This window comes from Ruditapes philippinarum, unplaced genomic scaffold, assembly GCF_026571515.1.
Source record: "Ruditapes philippinarum isolate M1 unplaced genomic scaffold, ASM2657151v2 ctg7231_1_1_1_1, whole genome shotgun sequence".
Classification (NCBI taxonomy): Eukaryota; Metazoa; Mollusca; class Bivalvia; order Venerida; family Veneridae; genus Ruditapes; species Ruditapes philippinarum.
The window spans coordinates 5,515-25,989 of record NW_026854816.1 but is presented as its reverse complement, the minus strand read 5'-3'; the positions used below and the strand labels follow the sequence as shown (position 1 = coordinate 25,989).

The 20,475-nt window shown below is 31.9% G+C and overlaps 1 protein-coding gene and 1 long non-coding RNA gene across 2 annotated transcripts; both read left to right on the top strand.

Moving 5' to 3' along the window:
* The first annotated feature begins 14,950 nt into the window (after window positions 1-14,950).
* Window positions 14,951-18,837, top strand: LOC132741156 (cadherin-6-like). The gene is made up of 5 exons (XM_060729251.1): window positions 14,951-15,327; window positions 16,134-16,362; window positions 17,740-17,839; window positions 18,592-18,646; window positions 18,775-18,837. The coding sequence occupies exons 1-5, from the start codon at window positions 15,247-15,249 to the stop codon at window positions 18,835-18,837; spliced, it is 528 nt and encodes a 175-aa protein (XP_060585234.1). The 5' UTR covers window positions 14,951-15,246.
* A 372-nt stretch (window positions 18,838-19,209) lies between these two features.
* LOC132741153 (uncharacterized) lies at window positions 19,210-20,205 on the top strand. The gene is made up of 2 exons (XR_009627249.1): window positions 19,210-19,547; window positions 20,091-20,205. It is a non-coding gene; the product is annotated as an uncharacterized LOC132741153 (long non-coding RNA).
* Window positions 20,206-20,475: the final 270 nt, after the last annotated feature.

The window sequence follows — 20,475 nt, the reverse complement described above, 5'->3', positions numbered from 1 at the left end:
TTCATTAAACAGGCCCTTAAATATATGCATGGCTGTTGATAATGACTTGTGGATAAACTTAATCCAGATGATAAACAAAGAAGGGAATTAATCCATTTAAAACATAGAATCATACGATAACGATCTTACACATGTATGACAATAAAACCATCATCTAAACAATGGACAGTGAACCTGCTAGAGAAAGCAGTATCCTTCAATTACTATAAATCCGTTTTTTAACATGATTTCGGTAAGTTAGTGCAAGTTTTACACAGGCGGCGTCGTAACTTATTTTTTAATGGCTCATGACAGTGATAAGCGTTATCAAAATCGCTCTGTATGTTTTCAATAGAAAAATATTAGATGCAGATCCAGACTTTTTACGTGTGTGTATTTCAGAGATATGTTGTACTCTTTTTGTACTTTCTTTGTGAGATAGGGCACAAAATGGGCGCAATTTAATGAAAATACGATACTACATCGTTTAGCAGACGACAATGTTTCTGAGCAAACATAGGGTTTAGATAGTAGGATACAATGTCAAGAGGTAAAACGCAGATAGTGTGGTAAAAAACATCATGTTGTAGTAACCTCTCTTACACCAATAAAGTAATCGAAAATGTAAAACCGTTGAAAAAATTTGCTTATAAAAACAGTCCTACGCATAAGCCCAAGATTTCCAGTTTTCCCCAAAATTTCCTATCTCTGGTCACTGATGAGCATTTAATTATAATTACACGGCTTGTCACTGTATTACTGATAGCAGCACCCTTGAATGTTTTATGATCCTATCATGTTTCAAGAATGTATAGTTTAAGCTTGAAGATATAGAGAACATTTTAGATGTAACGAAAAACTAAGATTTAAATTTTTAGTGTAAAGAAGACAATGAAAAATTGGATTACAGTAAAAAAAGGTTTTTAATCACTTTCAACTCACAATGAAAATAATTTTGTAAATTACTTTTATATTAAAGGCATATCATACCTCAGTGATTTACATTCTTTTTCTTTTTTTCAGAAGGAGCAAAATAATGTTTTAAAAGTAATAATAATAATGGATTCAAAGCATTTTTGAAGCTTATCATTCAATCTAGTAGGAAAAGAGATGAATGTGATTTTTTTTATAATAAAGGTACCAAAATGATACAGCAAAAAGTAAATAAAGTTTTGAAAGTAAAATTCTAAGTTCAAAGAGGAAATATCTCTTGAAATAAGGATACTAGAGTTAAAAACCTTGTCATGCATGATGTGAGTAATGACAAAGGATGCTTATCTTAAGTCTAGAGTTGATGTCATTTATAATAACAAAGATAATTGTTAGAAATATATTAATTGTAAATAAATCCCTAATTCAAAAATGAAATGGAGATAATTCTAGAAATACAGGACTAGAGTTATAAATCTAATCGCACCTGATATAGGTGTTGATAAAAACATTTTTATGCCGCCGAAGGGAGGCATATTAAAATCGCACCGTCCCTCTCTCTGCCTGTCTGGACGTCCGTCTGTCTGTGCGTCGACACTTCATTCCTGTCCGGACTATAACTTTGTCATGCATGAAATGATATTTAAATAACAAGGCATTAATGTCTACCACATCAAGACGATGTTTTGCGTCTATGAATTACATCCCTACCTCAGAGGTCAAGGTCACACTAACATTTTGAAGTTTCACTTTTTCACAATAAAAGTTTATAGGTTCACACATTTGTGTCCTTAATGTCACTTTGTCATGCATGGAAAAATAACTTGGGATAAATGTCTCCCACATCAAGATGATGTGTCGCGTCAACTTATCACGCCCCTACCTCAAAGGTCAAGCTCACACTACCATTTTGAAGTTCACTATATCAAAATTAGAGTTTATAGTTATACACATTCCTGTCCGGACTGTCATGCATCAAAGGATTACAAAATAACTAGGCATAAATATCTTCCACATCAAGACGACATGTCGCGGCTAAGACCCCTATCCCTATCTTCAAGGTCAAGGTCATACTTATAGTTTGAAGGTATTCATTCATTCGAGAAGAGTTTGAAGATACACATTCATGTCCGGACATGCATGGACAAATTTTATAATAACTTGGCACAAATGTCTACCACATCAGGACGATGTATCGCAGCTAAGGCTCATGTCCGTCTGTCCATATCATGTCCAGTATGTAACTTTGTCATGCATTGAGGGATTTTGAAATAACTTGGCACAAATGTCTATCTCATGACAACATTCTGCCGTGTCCAGGAACCACGTCGCTTTTTCAAAAGTCAGGGTTACACTTATACCCTATCACAATAAAGAGATTATAGGTACAATAATACAAAGAAAATTATTAAGCAATTAGTTACTTTCATCCTCTTTTCTTTTCATACTACCAGTCCTGCATGCTTAACAAACTTTTTCGGGGGCATTCGTCACTTGTGTGACAGCTCTTGCTGAAGTCCGAATTTAATAAGGAAAATTCTAAGTATAAAGGGATGATGATTCTGAAAATATTGATGCTAGAGCTATGAAGCTTGCCATGTTATTGTTTAAAGTTATAAAATATCAATTTTTATTTTAAAAAAAGTTTAATGGGGGAAATAATCCTGGAAATATTCATGCTACAGTTATGAATCTTGTCACACATGATAAGGAAATATATTTGAAGTTAGAAGTTGATACCTTAAGAAATAAAAAAGAAAGTAAAAAGTAACATTTTTCGAGAGGAAAACAAATTCATGGGGAGATAATTCTGGAAAAATTGGTGTTAGAGTTAAAAAAAACAACAACATTGTCACATATGATGAAATTGATGATAAGGAACACATGTTTGAAGTTTAAAGTCAATACTTTAATATGAAATGAAGATGTTAGAGTAAAATATAACATTATTTTAAGTTCAATGGGATATAGTTCTGGAAATACTGGTTTTAGAGTTTTGCACCTTATCAAATGATGTGGATGATGATAAGGAATATATATTTGAAATTAATACCTTAAGAAATAAAGAAGTTATAGGCGCATAAACATTAATTTAAAGTTTGGACGCTGACGTCGACTTGCAAACCGAGGTGAGTAGGACAACTCACCACATTCTTAGTATAGTCGAGCTAATAATAAAATATCACTTATCTGGTCATTTTAGCTAAGAGTCTTGCACTTTGCAGTAAAGTTACATCTATGAACAGTTTGTTTTTTTTGGTTTTTGTTTTTAGCGGGGTTCAGTCAGTAACATGAGTAACAGTGACACTTAACTATTAAACTTTATATTTTATTTATTATTTATTTAAAAACTTATCGTATGTTATAAAGTAAATTAACAATTTCACAATTCAATTGGGCCAAAGACCCATTTACAAAAGAAAGGAGAAAAAAAACATTGATAAATTTAGTGAGTGTATCTTCTATAGAAATTTGATTCTTCAAAGTTGGGGCCATTAGATAAGAATACAGAGGGGCAATAAATAATGACAAAACTCTCAACTCAGTGGACGTGTTAATGGGAGATATACAGCTAATAGTGATTTACTAGCTGATAAGCCCTTACTGAGATTCAGCAGGCTGAAAGGGTTTATGCGTAGGACTGAAAATGTCGTTTTAGGTGTCACAATAATGATTTCAGAAAAAATGAAGATTTGTTTTATATTTCTTGTGAAACATTGTCTATTATGCATTGTCAAACAATATAATGCATATAGATATTACGTTCATTTTCAATCAGTGTATGCTATTTCTTTTATTTGACATTGACCACCTGATTGATTTTAAACTTTTGAGTAGGAAACACTTATGTGACAAAATGTACTGAAAATTGATTATATGTAAAACATCAAACGACAATGAGAGCATTTACAAATTCAAAAAAGTTCGAATTATTTGACAATGACATCAATTAGATGTTTTGTAATAAATTATCATATATAATGTTTCATTTATATTGCATCTGAAAAAAAAATCTGAATGTATTTGTTGCAGATAATTTGTCTTCTACATATATTTGAAAGCTGATGACAACAACTGAAGAGAGCAGAACAGATCTCTTCAAAGGTACATGACACTACAGGCATGCGGATATACTAAACCAAGATACATATTCAAATAAACATACTTTCGGTAGCACTTTGTCAGTCGATGACAAGTGTTGCGATTTAGCCTGAGGATAAATATTTTAAACGAATTGATTTGTCTATGGTATGAATGTGGTGACATTTCGTCAACAAAAATTATAAAGAAATATCAACTTACTATGTTGGCTGATTTATGACTTTCGTGTTTTCGCCCCGCGACCCCGCCAAGCGAAAAGTAAAAAAAATAACAAAAAAATGGCGGGGCGCGGAGCGTAAATACGCTAATTAGCGAGTGCGCAGGGCGTATATTAAAAAATAAAACTTCATCGCGCGACCCCGCTTATTAGCGTTATTTTGTCCCGCGACCCCGAAAAGCGAAAAGTCGATAATTTAAAAGTAAAGATGGCAGTGCGCGGAGCGACAACACGCTAATTAGCGGGGGGGGGGGGTAATTAGCGTGTTTTCGCTCCGCGCCCCCGCCAAATCTCGCCCACGCCCGTGCAGCAAGAAGTTTTATTCATTAAAGTTCGCCCCGCGCCCCAGCTAATTAAAGTGTTTTCACGAATGGCACAGATCAGCCACCATAACAAACTAAGCCAACTAAGAAAGTTCTAATTGTCCTTCCAATATCTTATCAATGCTGTCAGGAAAACAACAAAGCAATTTAACGCAGAAAAGAAACTGCCGCTTTGGAGAATTGCCTAACATTCCATCAATTACAAGTAATCACACACAACTTTTAAGTATTTTAAATCATGTTTTTCTTTTTAAAAGAGATCAGTGTCTTGCCACTCGGAAATAAATAATTTTATTGTTTTGTATCTGATGCATCCCGTTGTTAAACAATAAGATAAATGTTCTTGAAATAATCCAGTTTTTTAGGAGTGTTAGTTAAATGGTCATCTATCACATTCATTCAATTTTGATACTCTTTTTTATGTTGAAATACAATGCAAAATTAGATAAAAATTATACAGGGTGATTTTAATAATATTAAATTTTAAAGAACATTGTCAATGTCTATAAAGTGTCAATTCTTATAATTTAAAGGTATTTTCTTCACCCCACCCTAAAAACAACAACAACAATAACAACATTAATATTTGCAACAACATTCAAATATTTGACTTTAAATGTAAAACCTTTGCACTGATAGCGATATTAAGATTAAATGCAGGTATCAATAAAAACTCCACTACTTTTGTCAAAAATGCCATGAAATACACTTTTAAGATACAATGACAGGTTTTCTGAGCATGAGTATTTTTAAGAGCGCATACTTTTGGCGAGTGATGCCTTTAAAGTTAATGTTTTGAAGGATAATACCGGATAATTGAATGTTAGATAATAAATATAAATATATGTTGTTTGCCTTGACAAATTTAACCATTTTCCCTTGTTTAAATATAAATTGGTCGTGGCGTTATAATTTCAATTTGATTAAGAAAATTTATTTAAATTTAATTTTTTAGTGTAGACAGATAGATAACAAATAAATTTTCGAAATCGTTACAATATTCATTTGTTTTAATCAAATGTTAAGATTGTTGTAGCAATGAGTTGCAATTCTTTACCCGATGATTGTTTTTTTTTCTTTTTTTTTTGACTAGACTGTTACAGGTTTGGTTAAAGTTTTACCAACAAAGCAATCATGTATCAAATATTTTTATTCAACAAACGAAACGACATAAAATAAAATTTACAACAGCAAAAGAAAAAACAACATCAAAAAGCAACAACAAAACAAACATTTTCAAAAAATTTTTTTAAAAAAAAAAGAAAAAAAAAAAAAAAAAAAAAAAAAAAAAAAAAAAAAAAAGGAGTAGAAAATCGATTACTTTAATAATGATAAGTCATATACTGAAAATTATTTCAGCAACATATAGGGTATCAATAACAACTAAACTCATAGTATCTGACAGTTTCGTTTGTTGTTTTTTACAGGTTATTAAGGAAGAATGTGTGACCTTATTCTCTGTAGCGGTACTTATTTTGCATTTGTCAAGAAAATTAAATGTCTTAGTATCATATTAAATCTTTATTTCCACTTTTCAGTGATTATAACATATATTATATATGCACATGTGTCGCAATACTGATGGTCCAAAGTTTCGGAGACATTCTCCCAGAAAAGTTTTGATTTCATTAGATAATGGACAATCGGATATAATATGCCTATTTATACCACAGCCTTGCCATTGGCAAACTTGGCAAGTGATCTCGTTACTTGAAATGACGAATGTAAGTATCCTTATGACGTTGAGGACATGACGTATAAGATTTTTTGTATCTGCTAAAAGGTATAATCTAGAGAGAGATACTGCAATATGAATTGATCGAAATCTGCAGAATTCTGGATCAGATTCGATTCTCGCTTCCAGGTCAATATCTTGATAGGAATTAATATTGTTTCTTATTATGTTTTTCCAAGTTCATTTGGTTGGGAACTCTGAAAATTGGATATAGTCATTTAAATACTTGAATAACCCATATTTGACCAGTATCTTGCATATATCAGGGATGAATCCTAGTTAATGCATAGCTCATTTAAGCATAAACATAATTAACCGCATATCAAATATGTGCTTGGTAAGGCAATTATTTGGCATAGTTTCTGGAGAAAACAGTTTTCTTTTATCTAACAGGGATTAAAAAAACGCCAGCCTAACATTGCCAGGGCCATATCCGTGCGGGTTCTAGTTGGCAACTTTTGGATAGATTTTGCTGCTAGTCGCAAGAAGCGTTCCAATAATAATGAATCCTTCTGTGTTAAGTTATGCCAGAGTTCGCATCCATACATTAAGTGTATTCCTTTCTTGCACACTCATTTAAACCCTCATTCAGTTTCAAAATGCAACCCGTTAGTGTACATACATACATACCTCGATTAAATTCAATATAAAAGTGCAGCCCATGTTGCACATATATGTACATATAACCTAAAATTGATTCAATTTAAGTGTGCAAACCATTTTTGCACATGCATAAATTTCATAAAATAGATTTCAATCAATTTTAGTGTGCAACGCGTTTTTGCAGACACTTTAATACCCAAAAATAGATTACATTTAAGAGTGCAACCGGTTTCTGCACAAACATAAATACTTTTAACAGTTTGAAAATAAGAGTTATATAATAAAATAACACATTGGTGTTCATACATACTTTTATTAGAAAAGTTGTTAAGTTAACCCATTTTTTACATTTAAATAAAAAATTTATGAGTGCAATTCAATTTTATACATTTATACGAGTATATGTAAGCGATTTTGTCCCTAAATGATGATATTGTATGCTTGCATGGTGCTTTGCAGTTTGCAATATTGTTTCAAGGAAAAATCTGAAAACGTTATAATTAAAACACTCATTTTCTGTTTTTAAATTCTCATATGGCAGGAACATAATGAGGAACATAATTTTATCATACACGTTTACAAATAACACATTGAAACACATGATACGAACCTTTTATAGAAATTATTCAAACAATCCATATTATCAGGTTTAGTTATTACTTATATAATTTTGAAACATAATATACTCTATTTAAGCATTTGTAATATGAATTTTACAGAAATTATTGAATGTTTCAAATCAGGAATTAAGAAACTTTTATAACAGTCATTTAAAAAACATTCAAAAGACATTTATATACGTTTTATATCAATGGCTCAAATGTTTCAAATCAGAAACTTTAGATACGTGTACACATTTTAAAAACATATGCTTGAAACAGCTTCCGAAATAAGTTTGCAAATCCGGGATTTTCGCAAATTCAGCTACCATTTCTTACGTAATTAGAGAATAAATGAGTTCAGTCAACAATGGATATATAAAAAAGCAAAAACTGGTCTTTAAATTTTACATACCCCTAACATTGAGTGCTGGGAGACAATCAAAGTCGATCCTCCTATGGTGACTGATTTTATACGCTTTTGTGCATCTAGTTGGCGCTAGTGACAATACACAAAGCGCAAAATGGCGCATTGTCTGACTTTCGTCTTGTCGTCCTTTCACTAGCGACAACACGCCAAAGCACCAAACGTTTCATTGTCGTTTTGTTTTTCTGTCTCTAGCGAAGCACACCAAACGGAACGTTGTCGTGCAGGGCGTTGTCGCGATGTCGTCCTGTTGCTTGGCTTATAAGCCAATCCTTCGATTTGAACCGAGTGACAATGTGACATTGCGACAACACGCCGCACAACAACACGCCGTTTGGCGTTCATCGTTAGCGACAGGACGACAAGATGAAAGTCCGACATCGCGCCGTTTCACGCTTTGTCGTGTTGTTGCTAGCGCCAACTAGACGCACAAAAACGTACCAAAACAGCCACCATAGTCTCCCATTAGTTTTTTCCCCTCATTCTTCCACTGGGTTTTTGCTATCCCATTGGATAATCCATAGGTTTTTACCTCCATTCTATAAAAATGGGAGATAAAAAATAATGGGAGATTGATTTAGAAAAAAATAAAGAATTTTTATTTTTGCAAGAAAATTATTATTGTAGTTTCAAATACTTTATCGGTAAATAAAAACTAAAAAGAAATTTTTAAAATCCTCCCCCTTTTGTTGCGGGAAAAACCCCCCATGGGTGAAATCCCATTTATGGGGGAAAAAATTTCCCCCTTTTTATACATTGGATAAAATCCCATTTTTAAATGGGGGATAATTTCCCTTCCTTACAAATTTTTCATCTATGAGGTTTTACGCTTATTACGATAATACAATATTAATAATAAAATTTAAACCAAATAACAGATAAAAAGGCGGAAAAAGCATCAAACTACTCTACTGCTGTACTGCTCTCCTCTGTATGACGCTTTACCTTCGATCTTCGATGACTGTATCATGCTACGTTTATCACTCATTAAATTTAACTTACAAAAACTTTACTAATCGCGGCTCCTCTCGTTTTCTGTATCTACGCTACTGTAACTTTAATACCTAATATACCCCTCTACTATATATTTTTAACCCCCTTCTATATACTACTTTTTATAATTAATAAACCTGTCTCCCATAAAATATTACTACTAAACTTTCTCTTTAACACTGTATAAAATGTTTTCTTCTGCTGTATGCTGTCTCTCTGTTTTGCTACGCACAGGGCCCAAATTAATCCCTAAAAACTAATATAATTTATTTTCATTAAAACTTCAAAATAATACCTAATTTTCATATCTTTCCACTTAAAGGGTAATACTATCCTTTTTTAATAAAAAAAACAACACCCAAACCCAAAAAGGAAAAAAAAAAACAAAAGAAAGGGTTAGTAAAAAAACAAAAAAAGGTCAAAAAATGGGAGTATTTGATCCTTCGGAATTTTTCTTATCTAATCAATTTTACCCGGGAAAAGTTTTTAAAATGAAAATTGATAAAAAACCCCAAAAAATACCCCTTTTTTAAAAAAAGCCTTACCTTATTTTTGGTTTAACATATATTTATTTTATTTTAAGAAAATACGATCGATAAAGGAAACACTTTCGCATTTTGTGGGAACAGAGCACGGCTAGTTTCAATTTGCCAAAAAAAAAAGCATACATGTATATAGAATATATATACCGGTATAAATAAAATAAACTAATAAAATAACTAAGTCGTTAGTATTTTTCCATCGACAAAATCGGCTGATTGTATTGTACTTTTCTAATCGCGATCTTTTAAAACCATTTTACGACTTTTATACTGATATTTCCGCCTTATAAGACTGTCATATGTTACTTTAATTCTATGTGAAGGGCTCTCGAATGTTGCTTTTGCAATTAATGCTCTAAGCAAATTCCAGATACTTCAATGTATCATTAATTGAAAAGAAAACGAACATAAAAGATGAAGAAAAATATCCGAGTTGAACAAAATGAAGGAAAGTTGTCAGTGCAAATTATTTTCTTAATTTTCGATCATTTTTACGTCGGTCTGGCGAAATACCTTGATATACTTTTTCGAATTGCGGTAACATAACGCATCTTTTAAAAATGCAGCTTTATCGACTTCGGTTGATGCAATTGTTTTCAAGGCTTTCCCTCCCCCCTCATTAAGAGGGCTTATTAGCTTTACATTAATGCCATGTGTGTAGTGTATAGTAATCATTCTGAAACTGAAAACAGTAATCTGGTCCGACATTTAATCAAAGCACAGAAGGCGCTGAATTTGTTTTGGTTTCAGAATGTCAGAAAGGTGAAGGTTGTGAGATTATAAACCACTTTGTTTGTATAGTGTCACCAATGCTGTTTCCAGTGTTATAACCATAGTAAATTGGCTATAAGACTAATTGCAACACTGCACTGATATTCAATTCAATGTTTATTTGGCTTAAAAAAATGAGTTGCCTGAACTGGGATTTGAACTCCAGACCTCTCGCTTCCAAAGCGAGCGTATCAACCGCTCGACCTAGGGGAATTTTACGATAACAGCCTGAAGAATACCATATCATTATTAATTAGAGTTTGTAACCCTTATTAATTTCGATATATTTTGTTCACGGTAAACCTGTTGTTAAAAACTGAAGTAAATAATCATGGAGCTTTATATAAGCATGTATATCTTGTTGCAGTTGAATGACATAACCCTAGCCGTTGTCATCGTTAAAAGTGTCCAGTAAGGGCTTTATAGCTTGGGTTGGGGGCGTTATTCTACAGTTTGTCAATATTCTATGCGAGGGTCATTTTTCTACGTGTAGAGGAGTCATAATATTATGACTCCCCGGTCATAATATTATGACGGGGTCATTATTTTATGTAAAATATTGACCGGGGGCATTATTTTATGGGGGTCAGTTTACAACGTTACACCGGCAAAACGTATCATAGGTTAAATGGCAAGTCACTCACGGTTTTGGAGTACATAACTTATTTGTTTTCATTACGTAAGGTTATTTTTAGAAATATATGTTGATCACTTCGTTTAATTGTACTAATAACTTAACAGAAAACGAATTCTAAATATTATTTATTATAATGCAAAAAACAAGCAATTCTAATAATGGAAATTGTTTCATTTTTCTATTATTATTATTGTCGTATTAAAAATATAAACAGTTGTTGAGTGAAAATTACATTCAGTGGTCTTGATATGACACGATAATCTTTGAAAGATTTTACTGTTTTATTTCATTTGCTGCACGCGTTATGTAAAGATATCCAAAACATTTAGTATATGTTACAAATTAAAATTGAGTTATTCTTATAATAGTTTTTAAAATGTAAAAACATAAAACGAAATGGTTTAAGAATCTATTTATAATGTTACGAAAAATTTAAACTTCAGGGCTGCGTTTCTAGAGAGTCCTAAGTTAATCCTAAATCCTAGGACTTATGACCAACTTTAGGAGAAAAAAGTTTTTGCACTTCAGACCGTTTCAAGTAACTGTCATATCTTTTGTCGTAAACTTAAGACTTATGACCAATTCGCTCTCCTGAAAAAGTTACAAAATACAATGGCACGCGCATAATCCCGGATTGGATTTACTGTGTAGTATAAAAAGTTATGTACTGGCCTCTTATAATGCTTTGTGAAAATATATACCATATTTCACGAAAAACAATAAAAGTTTTATTCCTTTTCATTATCAAAGAAAACTGGTGACGAATCCTCTTGCTTGCTACGCAACTGCAATTGTACAGCGCACAATAAGGTAATGTTTTGACTGTTTGATTGCGCTGTTTCGCGTTACATTGTGGCGTCATGTAAACAACTCTTTAAACCTCTGTACATATATCTGTTTTTTGTTTTTTTTCAAACAAAATGGCAAAAGAAGTCCCTTGATATAAATATGAGTTTTGACTCCGTCCATTTTCATATTTATACTCGTATTTCATATTTATTTTTAACAAATACAAAATATATTTGACTGATATAGCACCATATTTCATGGGTAAAATATCCCCTTTCACCAAATCGGTGATTTGCATGTTCAATTCCCTTGGAAATAACAGTATCGACAAATCAACTCCTCGTCAGTAAAGACGTACAGCTCCTGTGAACTGTCCGCGGTGCAGGGTCCTCCGTCTTTAAAAACACTACCATGAACACTGCAATCTTTGATTTTGGAGTGGTTTTGACATAGGACAATCTTAAGATGCATATATTAAAACACTCCTACACTTAAGACTGTTTTTGGTCATTAATATAGAAGTCATAAGTTAGGACCTTTTTTAAGACTTTCTTTGAAACGCAAACTTGTCTCAATGTTTATCTTAGGACCGACTTAAGACATAGGACTTTCCATGAAACGCAGCCCAGTACTTATTTTCAGTAAGGTTTAGATTTATGATCGTTGATAAATATGACGGTTGAATTATTAATATATATATAACATACATGATATAAAATAGTAGTAAACGTAATAATTTACATGAGATGAGCTAAGCACATTGCTAAGTTAAAATAGCAAGCACACAAAAAAGAAAGCATTTTTAAAAAAAGAAAAGAAAAAAAAGTAAATAAATAAATGATTTAAATCAATAACTTAACAGTAATCATTTTAAATACATGTACATACTCTCATAGAAATCGTTCAAATAAATACAAAAGATAATTACTAATTACAATTATTATAAATATTACGTTTATACTATTCTCTTTGTGGTCTTAATTATAATTATTATATTAAAGTCGAAACATAATTCTACATCAGCGCACTTAAACTGATATCTATTGCCTAATTGTATTAATTCAAGTACTATTATATACAAAATGTCAACCCTATTTTACTTATTAAACATAGTACTGACTTCTAATTACTGTAAATAGTACTGCTAAGATACTTATATGCCATTAGTATACAGCAATTTGGTATTAAAGGGGCACGTCACCAGAATAATGAATAAAATATCAGACTAATCACGTAATTTTTACGCTTTACAATATTTTAAACTCATGTGTAGCATTCGTATAAATTTTCGTAAAAATTACAGAAATCTTTGAGACGTGCTGCTTTAAATATAACGAAGAAAAATGCATAATAATCTTTAATTAGATAGAGGCCAATATGCCTGTATGATTTTGTCGTAATTAGCAACTTCATTGGATACTTTACAAGGACATACGCACTAGACATTCAGGAAGAGTTTATATTCAACTTCATATTCATGTATAATTATATTCATAATGTAGAAATGAATACTGATATAAAGGACTGCCAGTTTATCTTATAGAGTTGATACGTGCAGATTATCCTACGAGAGTTGACTCGTGCTGATTATCTAATAGAGTTAACTCGTTCAGATAATGTTATTATAGAGTTGTCACGTGTAGATTCTCTTATAGAGTAGACTCGTGCAGATTCTCGAATGGAGTTGACAAGTGCAGATTATCTTAAATAGTTAACACGTGCTGATTATCTTATAGATTTGCCACGTGCTTATATCTCTTAGAGTTGCCTCGTGCAGATTATGTTATAGAGTTGACACGTGCAGATTATCGTAAAGAGTTGACACGTGCTGATTATCTTACAGAGTTAGCACGTGCTGACTATCTTATAGAGTTGACACGTGCAAATCATCTCATAGAGTTGTCACGTGCTGATTCTCTTATAGAGTTGACCCGTGCAGATTATGTTATAGAGTTGACTCGTGCTGATTCTCTTATAAATTTGATCCGTGCAGATTCTCTTATAGAGTTTACACGTGCTGATTATCTTATAGAGTTGTCACGTGCAAATTCTCTCATAGAGTAGACTCGTGTTGATTCTCCTATAGAATAGACTCATGCAGATAATGTTATAGAGTTAACTCGTGCAGATTCTCTTATTGAGTTGACTCGTGCAAATTATGTCAAAGAGTAGACTCGTGCAGAATATGTTAAAGAGTTGACACGTCTAGTTTCTTTTATTGAGTAGACCCGTGAAAATTATCTTATAGAGTTGTCACGTGTAGATTCTCTTATAGAGTTGACTCGTTCAGATTATGTTATAGAGTTGACTCGTGTTGATTCTCTTATATAATTCACTCGTGCAGATTATGTTAAAGAGTTGACACGTCTAGATTCTCTTATTGAGTAGACACGTGCTAATTATCTTATAGAGTTGACACGTGCTGATTATCTTATAGAGTTGTCACGTGTAAATTCTCTTATAGAGTAGACAGGTGCAGATTATGTTATAGAGTTGACTCGTGCAGATCATGTTATAGAGTTGACTAGTGCAGATTAACTTATAGAGTTGACTCGTGTAGATCCTCTTATAGAGTTGACTCGTGCAATTTTGTTACAGAGTTGACTCGTGCAGATTCTCTAATAGAATTGACTCGTGTTGATCATGTTATAGAGTTGACTCGTGCAGATTATCGTATAGAGTTGACCCGTGCAGATTCTCTTATAGAGTTGACTCGTGCAGATTATCTTATAGAGTTGACTCGTGCAATTTTGTTACAGAGTTGACTCGTGCAGATTCTCTAATAGAATTGACTCGTGTTGATTCTCTTATAGAGTTGACTCGCGCAATTTTGTTACAGAGTTGACTCGTGCAGATTTCCTTATAGAGATGACTCGTGCAAATTACGTTATAGAGTTGACTCGTGAAGATTCCCTTTTGGAGTAGACTCATTCAGATTTTGTTATAGAGTTGCCTTGTGCAGATGATCTTGTAGGGATTTGTCGTGCAGACTATGTTATAGAGTTGAATCGTGCAGATTCTCTTTGCTGTTTAGTAGTGCAGATTATTTTATGGAGTAGACTAGTGGCAATTATCTTAAAGGGTTTGCACGTGCTGATTGTTTTATTAAATTCAATAGTGCAGATTATTTTATAGAGTAGACTCGTGCAAATTATCTTAAAGGGTTTGCACATGCATATTATATGATTATGCTGCCACAGAGCAAGGTCATTGAAACCTTTCAAGTTTATATGATCGACATTTCTTTTTAACCGATATCTTATCTTTATTTTTTAAACCATGTTCTGCATTGGTCACTATTTAATCAGAAATTAATTTGCCTGAAAGACAACTATGTGCCTTTAGTTTAGGATTAGTTTAAACAACAATGTGCGTGACGGAAATCGTAAGTTTTCACTTTGTAGATATACCTTTATTTACTTTACATAGTTCTTTATTTCTTTATTTTAGAGTGCACACCAAATTACATAAATCTAACAATTAGTGACGACCTTCCGAAAGGCGACAGCTCAACGAAAATTAGTTTCTTTTGCAACAACTGGATCAACATAAGCGTGTATTTTCGGTTAGACATCACATATAACGAACACAGATACTTTATGATAGAAAACGTGAAATCTGGAAATTTAAACTACCTTGTATTAACAATAAAAGATGCACCATATAAAGGTAGTTGGAATGTAAGTAAATGTATTTCTCTTTTTTAACACACTATTCCCCCATCGGACATGACGTCAATATTAATATCATGACGTAGTGAATATTACCGATCCGATCATTCTTTTTTGGGTTGTGGTCCAATCATTAAACAATATTTAAGGCATTATATATTGGTAAATTGTTTCTGGATTATATTATTGCGCTTTTGAACTATTTTATTTGTTGTCATATCAGTATCTATATCTTATTAAGTTTTATCGAAAGACAAAATCGTTTTAATGGAATAAACTCTCGTCTGCATGAAAACTTGTTAAATGGAATAAAATTAAGTCTAAATGAAAACTTTTTAACGAAATATGTGAATAACCAGATGCACATCATAATTTTAGTTTGAATTTTTAACCTATACATAACCATTAATCATAATACCAATAATAGCTCGTTTTCTTAAAATTTAGTCTTCAAGTTGTTTCTAATGAACCCAGTACGACATTTAAATGTTTAGTGTAGAGAATTTGAAACACGCATAAATAGAGAAGATTCCACATTTACGATTTTTATGTTGGCTGTGAAAAAAAATCCCCACATAAATCTGGCCAACTATAAGATTGCAGAGTGGTTCAGGTTGATCCTCTTGGCATAGAATCGATCCCGCCACGAACGTTTCACCAAAATTTAGTTGCAAACGGCCAGTGGCTCTTACAAAGTGATAAGGGTATGTCCGCCCCCTGAATTACGGCACGAACGTGCATCTGGAGATGTTCACAGATGTAAATTTGAAACTTAAAAACTCAATATTATGTCATGTTTCTTTATTTGATAACAGACAACTGTCAGTGTACTGAAAGAGCCATACAGAAATGAAACGCTAAATATAGTTCCAATCAGAATAGATGTGAAAGAAGTGAATGACCGACCAATTATTCTTCCGGAATACATTATAACGGACGTACCTGAAGATGTCCCAGTCGGCACCATAGTAGCCAACCTCTCATTGACTGACCCGGATGATGGAAAATTCGGAGATTTACAGATTAATTTAGAAAGTCACACAGGTAAATTTATTTAATTTAAAGCAAAAAGAAGTTATTGTTTCCTAAATTTACTGAAATATTGTTTAAATAAATTATATAAATGTAAACTTAATATATGTTTTTCATTAATACTTTCTCCCATGCGCACATTTGATAGATATTCTATAAGCGAACCTCTTTATTACCTAAATTTACTGAAATACTGTTTATATAAATTAAAAAAAAGTGTCAGCTTTTTGGTACGTTATATTTGCCAAACCCTGTAAAATATTTGCTTTCCTGTTTAAGAAAGCCTTACATTTTTACGCTAGACCAAATCAATTGGCTTATTTACTCTTAATTATTCAGGAGTTTAAATAGGTAATCGGATTTTCTTATGTATATGACCAGTACCTTCCCATAAATGTCTACTAACTGTTGGTACTTTTAGAAAGAAAAATATGTTGCAAAAATTTATTGAAGGGGTACCAATTAAGGTGACCCGTTTTTATGTCAGTATGAAGCAATTTGCTAGAGGAAACACTCTATCTATATAAGAACATTAATGGAATCATATTAACTTAACATAACGTTTATATTTCCAACAGAATATTTTCAAACTTAATTATTTTGATAAATTTTAATTCAAACATAAATTAAAAACCGAGGTTACACGAAATGATCTTAAGGTGACCCGAAATATACGTTTATTATCTGAGTTTACAAAGCCGAATATAGAAGCACTATATTTGTGCTTAACGAGTTGGAAATATTTTACTGTGGGCTTATTTACTAAAGGTATCACTTTAATGACGCAAAATGATTTGGTAAGCAAAAAATCCCAAGCAAATTGCTGCTGATTGACTTAAAAACAGAATATTTACGCCATTGCCGCCATTAGTTATAGACTACACGTTTGTTTTTGCTTAAAGCACCGAACACAATGATGTAGGTCCTACCCCTTGTTATAGATATATCGAGTTTCGTACACATGAGTTAAGCATTTAATTAATGTTGTTCATTGAGTCCAATTTTGAGCCATATTACAGTTAAGCTCGAAAGTCACTTTATAGTTAAATATGAGCTCTTTATTCAATTGCGAAGGAATGCTGTGTTCAACTAACTTAACATACAATTATATTCAAGCAAATGTGGTGCCATAAACTGCGTTTGAACCCTCTGCAGTGATGGGTATGTGCTTTAAAGTCGATGACCTAAACCACTTAGTCATGGAAAAATCTTAATCAAAAATGGTCCGGACTGATATGGTTTTTGCTCGGATCCGTTGCATTAAAAAAACACGCACAAAGAAAACCAAAAACAACATCCCCTTAGAAAAACAACAAAAACATGCCTCTTGAAAAAGTACGTTTAGATTTATGTATATGGTCATATCTTATACTTCAATTTATGTTCTAGATATAGACGTTAATGGATTGTTTGAAGTAGAAAGAATATCAAAGGATACTATCCACATCAAGACAGCATCAGTGCTGGATGCGGATAAATTCTGGGACAGGTAAATCGTATCTATAAAGCTACTTTCTAGATCATTGTAGTTTAACCATTTTTGGATATAAAAATACACATTTACATGACTATTAGATTACTAATACGTTTCTTTGTCAATGAAATACCAGCTTATAAATTTTGGCATTAAATGCTATATTTTGAATGATATATTTGTGTTTTGTTAAGCACATACAGTTGTTAAACAACATACATGTTACATTTGAAACAATTGTTTATTAAAAAGAACATTCCAAAGTTCTAGAATGAAGGGATTCCGTTAGTAAATATCCTTCAAAACAAATAGCGCGTGCACAAAATCATTGGTAGAATTGAAATAGCAGCATAATATTTTATTTAACAGTATTTTATTATCTTAACGTACAGTTAAATAACAGAGATAGCCTTTGTAACAACTCTTTCGAGAATTAAGATTATGGGAACAAACCTGTTTTTAAATTTTATAATGTTATTACATAAGATATAGCTATATACCATTAAACTTAATCGCATTATTTTGCAAGCAAATCAAGTAGAGATAATAAGAATCCCTTAAGAACGTCCAAAACGGCAAAATGGAAAATGTTTAGACTCGGTTTGATTGAGTCTGTTCATGGACGGTATTTGCAAGGTACCATCCACTCCCATAGCACTGGCTAAGACAGAATTCTATACTCTACCTGAAATGGAAAATACTTCATTATTGTATTTATCTTATTAAATTATTTTTTGCTTAAATTTACTATGATGAATCATTTTCAGTGTAGCCACTAACATTGACAATCCACGTGGACCTACTTTGCTTTTTGATGTTTTGGTGAGTTTTTTTTCTTATTTTACGAATTTCAATGTGCATAATGCATTTTCTTTTATCGTGAATTAATAAATATACATTACACATGGCATATAATTTGGTTTAATTAAGACATATATCGTATCTTTCAGTATCTACACATTTCTCATATTGTCTTATTTGCTTTGATACAGACTTTCATAGAACAAATTTAAAAAAAGAGAACATGTCGGATTTGTTTCAAAATAGAAAGAGTAGACTTTCCTATTTTTGCTCGAGCTTTTGTGTAAATCCCTATTTCAGCACTTTTAACAAACATATTACCCACCCTCGTATTTATTTCTTTTTAAATTCAGACAACCGGATGGCGATTAATGAGCTATTTTCATAACATGTGAACATCAAAATTTAAGATATTTAACTAATAAAATAAGAAAGTAAACAGTGACATTACAGAATTCATCGATGTAAAACCATGGAAACCACACTCAGTGGTTTTATAAGTTTTGTCTTTTATAGTTTTTGTGTGAATCTCGACGCACACACTATTCGATACTTCACTTCTTGAATATTTTGTAATGGGCGATTTAAATATCCCTTATTTACCAGAACAGGAAACGGAAATATTTAGAAACACAAAATGGAAGAACACAATAACTAAGTTCGGTTTAATACAATTAATAAAACATCCGACGAGAACAACAAAAAATGTTCATATATAATTGATCATATATATGCAAGTAATACTGAGAACGTGAAAGACAATTTCGTCTCATCTCTATCTATGAGTGATCATTTTCCTGTATGCATGGTTTATTCAACTAAAACTCACAAAAATAAAAAAATGGGTTGCATAAGGTGATAAAATATAGAATGACTAAAACTTTTTGTGAAGAAAATTTTCAACGTGATCTTTTAACATCTGGTATAAAGTTTCAAAGTTTATTTTAGAACTCAATTCATGTACACACATGACAATATGAGCTATAGCATATAAACGTACATTACATAAAGAGGCATAGCATACACATGAAAATAACAATATTAATACAATTCATCTTAACAAAATGGAGAGAAACACGCATTTTCAAGGACATGATGAACAAATATGTAGAAATGTTAACTATTCTCAAATTTTGTGATTATTTCCTTAACAAATAAACAAAAATTTCTGTATTCATTACAATGAGTCATATTCATATTCAGAATAGATTTAAAAGTTAATATATTTGGATGTCTTAAATAATTATGATCTAGCATTCTTTTTCTTAGTACAGATAATTCATTGCATTCAAAGAGATAGTGGAATTCATCTCCAATACTTCCTGAGCTGTTACAAAGAGTACATTTACGTAAATTTAAATCTATACCATTCCAACTTCCGGTTTCTACAGGAAGTCTGCTGTTTCTTGTTCTATTAAACTTAATTACATATCTTAATAAGTTTTTTGGTGTATTTATTAAATAGGTATAGATATTACTGAAACAATTACAAATCCAAATAACTCTTTAAATTTCTTTTACTCTGCTTTAAATGGTGTATTAGCCAAACATGCGCCAATGAAAGAAAAACGCGTTAAACGGGAGCACCAACCTGACTGGTTTACAGATGAAATTAAAAAAAAGATAAATTTGCGAAATAAGTGTCATAATAAAGGAGATTTCGATCAGTACAAAATTTTAAGAAACAAAGTTACTTCGTTAATTAGAAAGGCTGAGAAAAATTTCTTTAATAATGTCATTGAAGAGAATAAGGACTCAAAGTATGTATGGAAAAACTTGAAAGAAGCTTCTAACATTAATCAAACTAAACGGAAAACACTTCCGTCTAAAATAGAAAAAAATGATGGAGT

Bases quoted from the DNA above. Each gene is read 5' to 3' on its own strand.
- LOC132741156 (XM_060729251.1), top strand. From the start codon at position 15,247: ATGATAGAAAACGTGAAATCTGGAAATTTAAACTACCTTGTATTAACA. The intron at 16,363-17,739 runs GTAAATTTATTT...TTTATGTTCTAG, and splicing joins TAATTTAGAAAGTCACACAG to ATATAGACGTTAATGGATTG. The intron at 18,647-18,774 runs GTGAGTTTTTTT...CGTATCTTTCAG, and splicing joins CTTTGCTTTTTGATGTTTTG to TATCTACACATTTCTCATAT.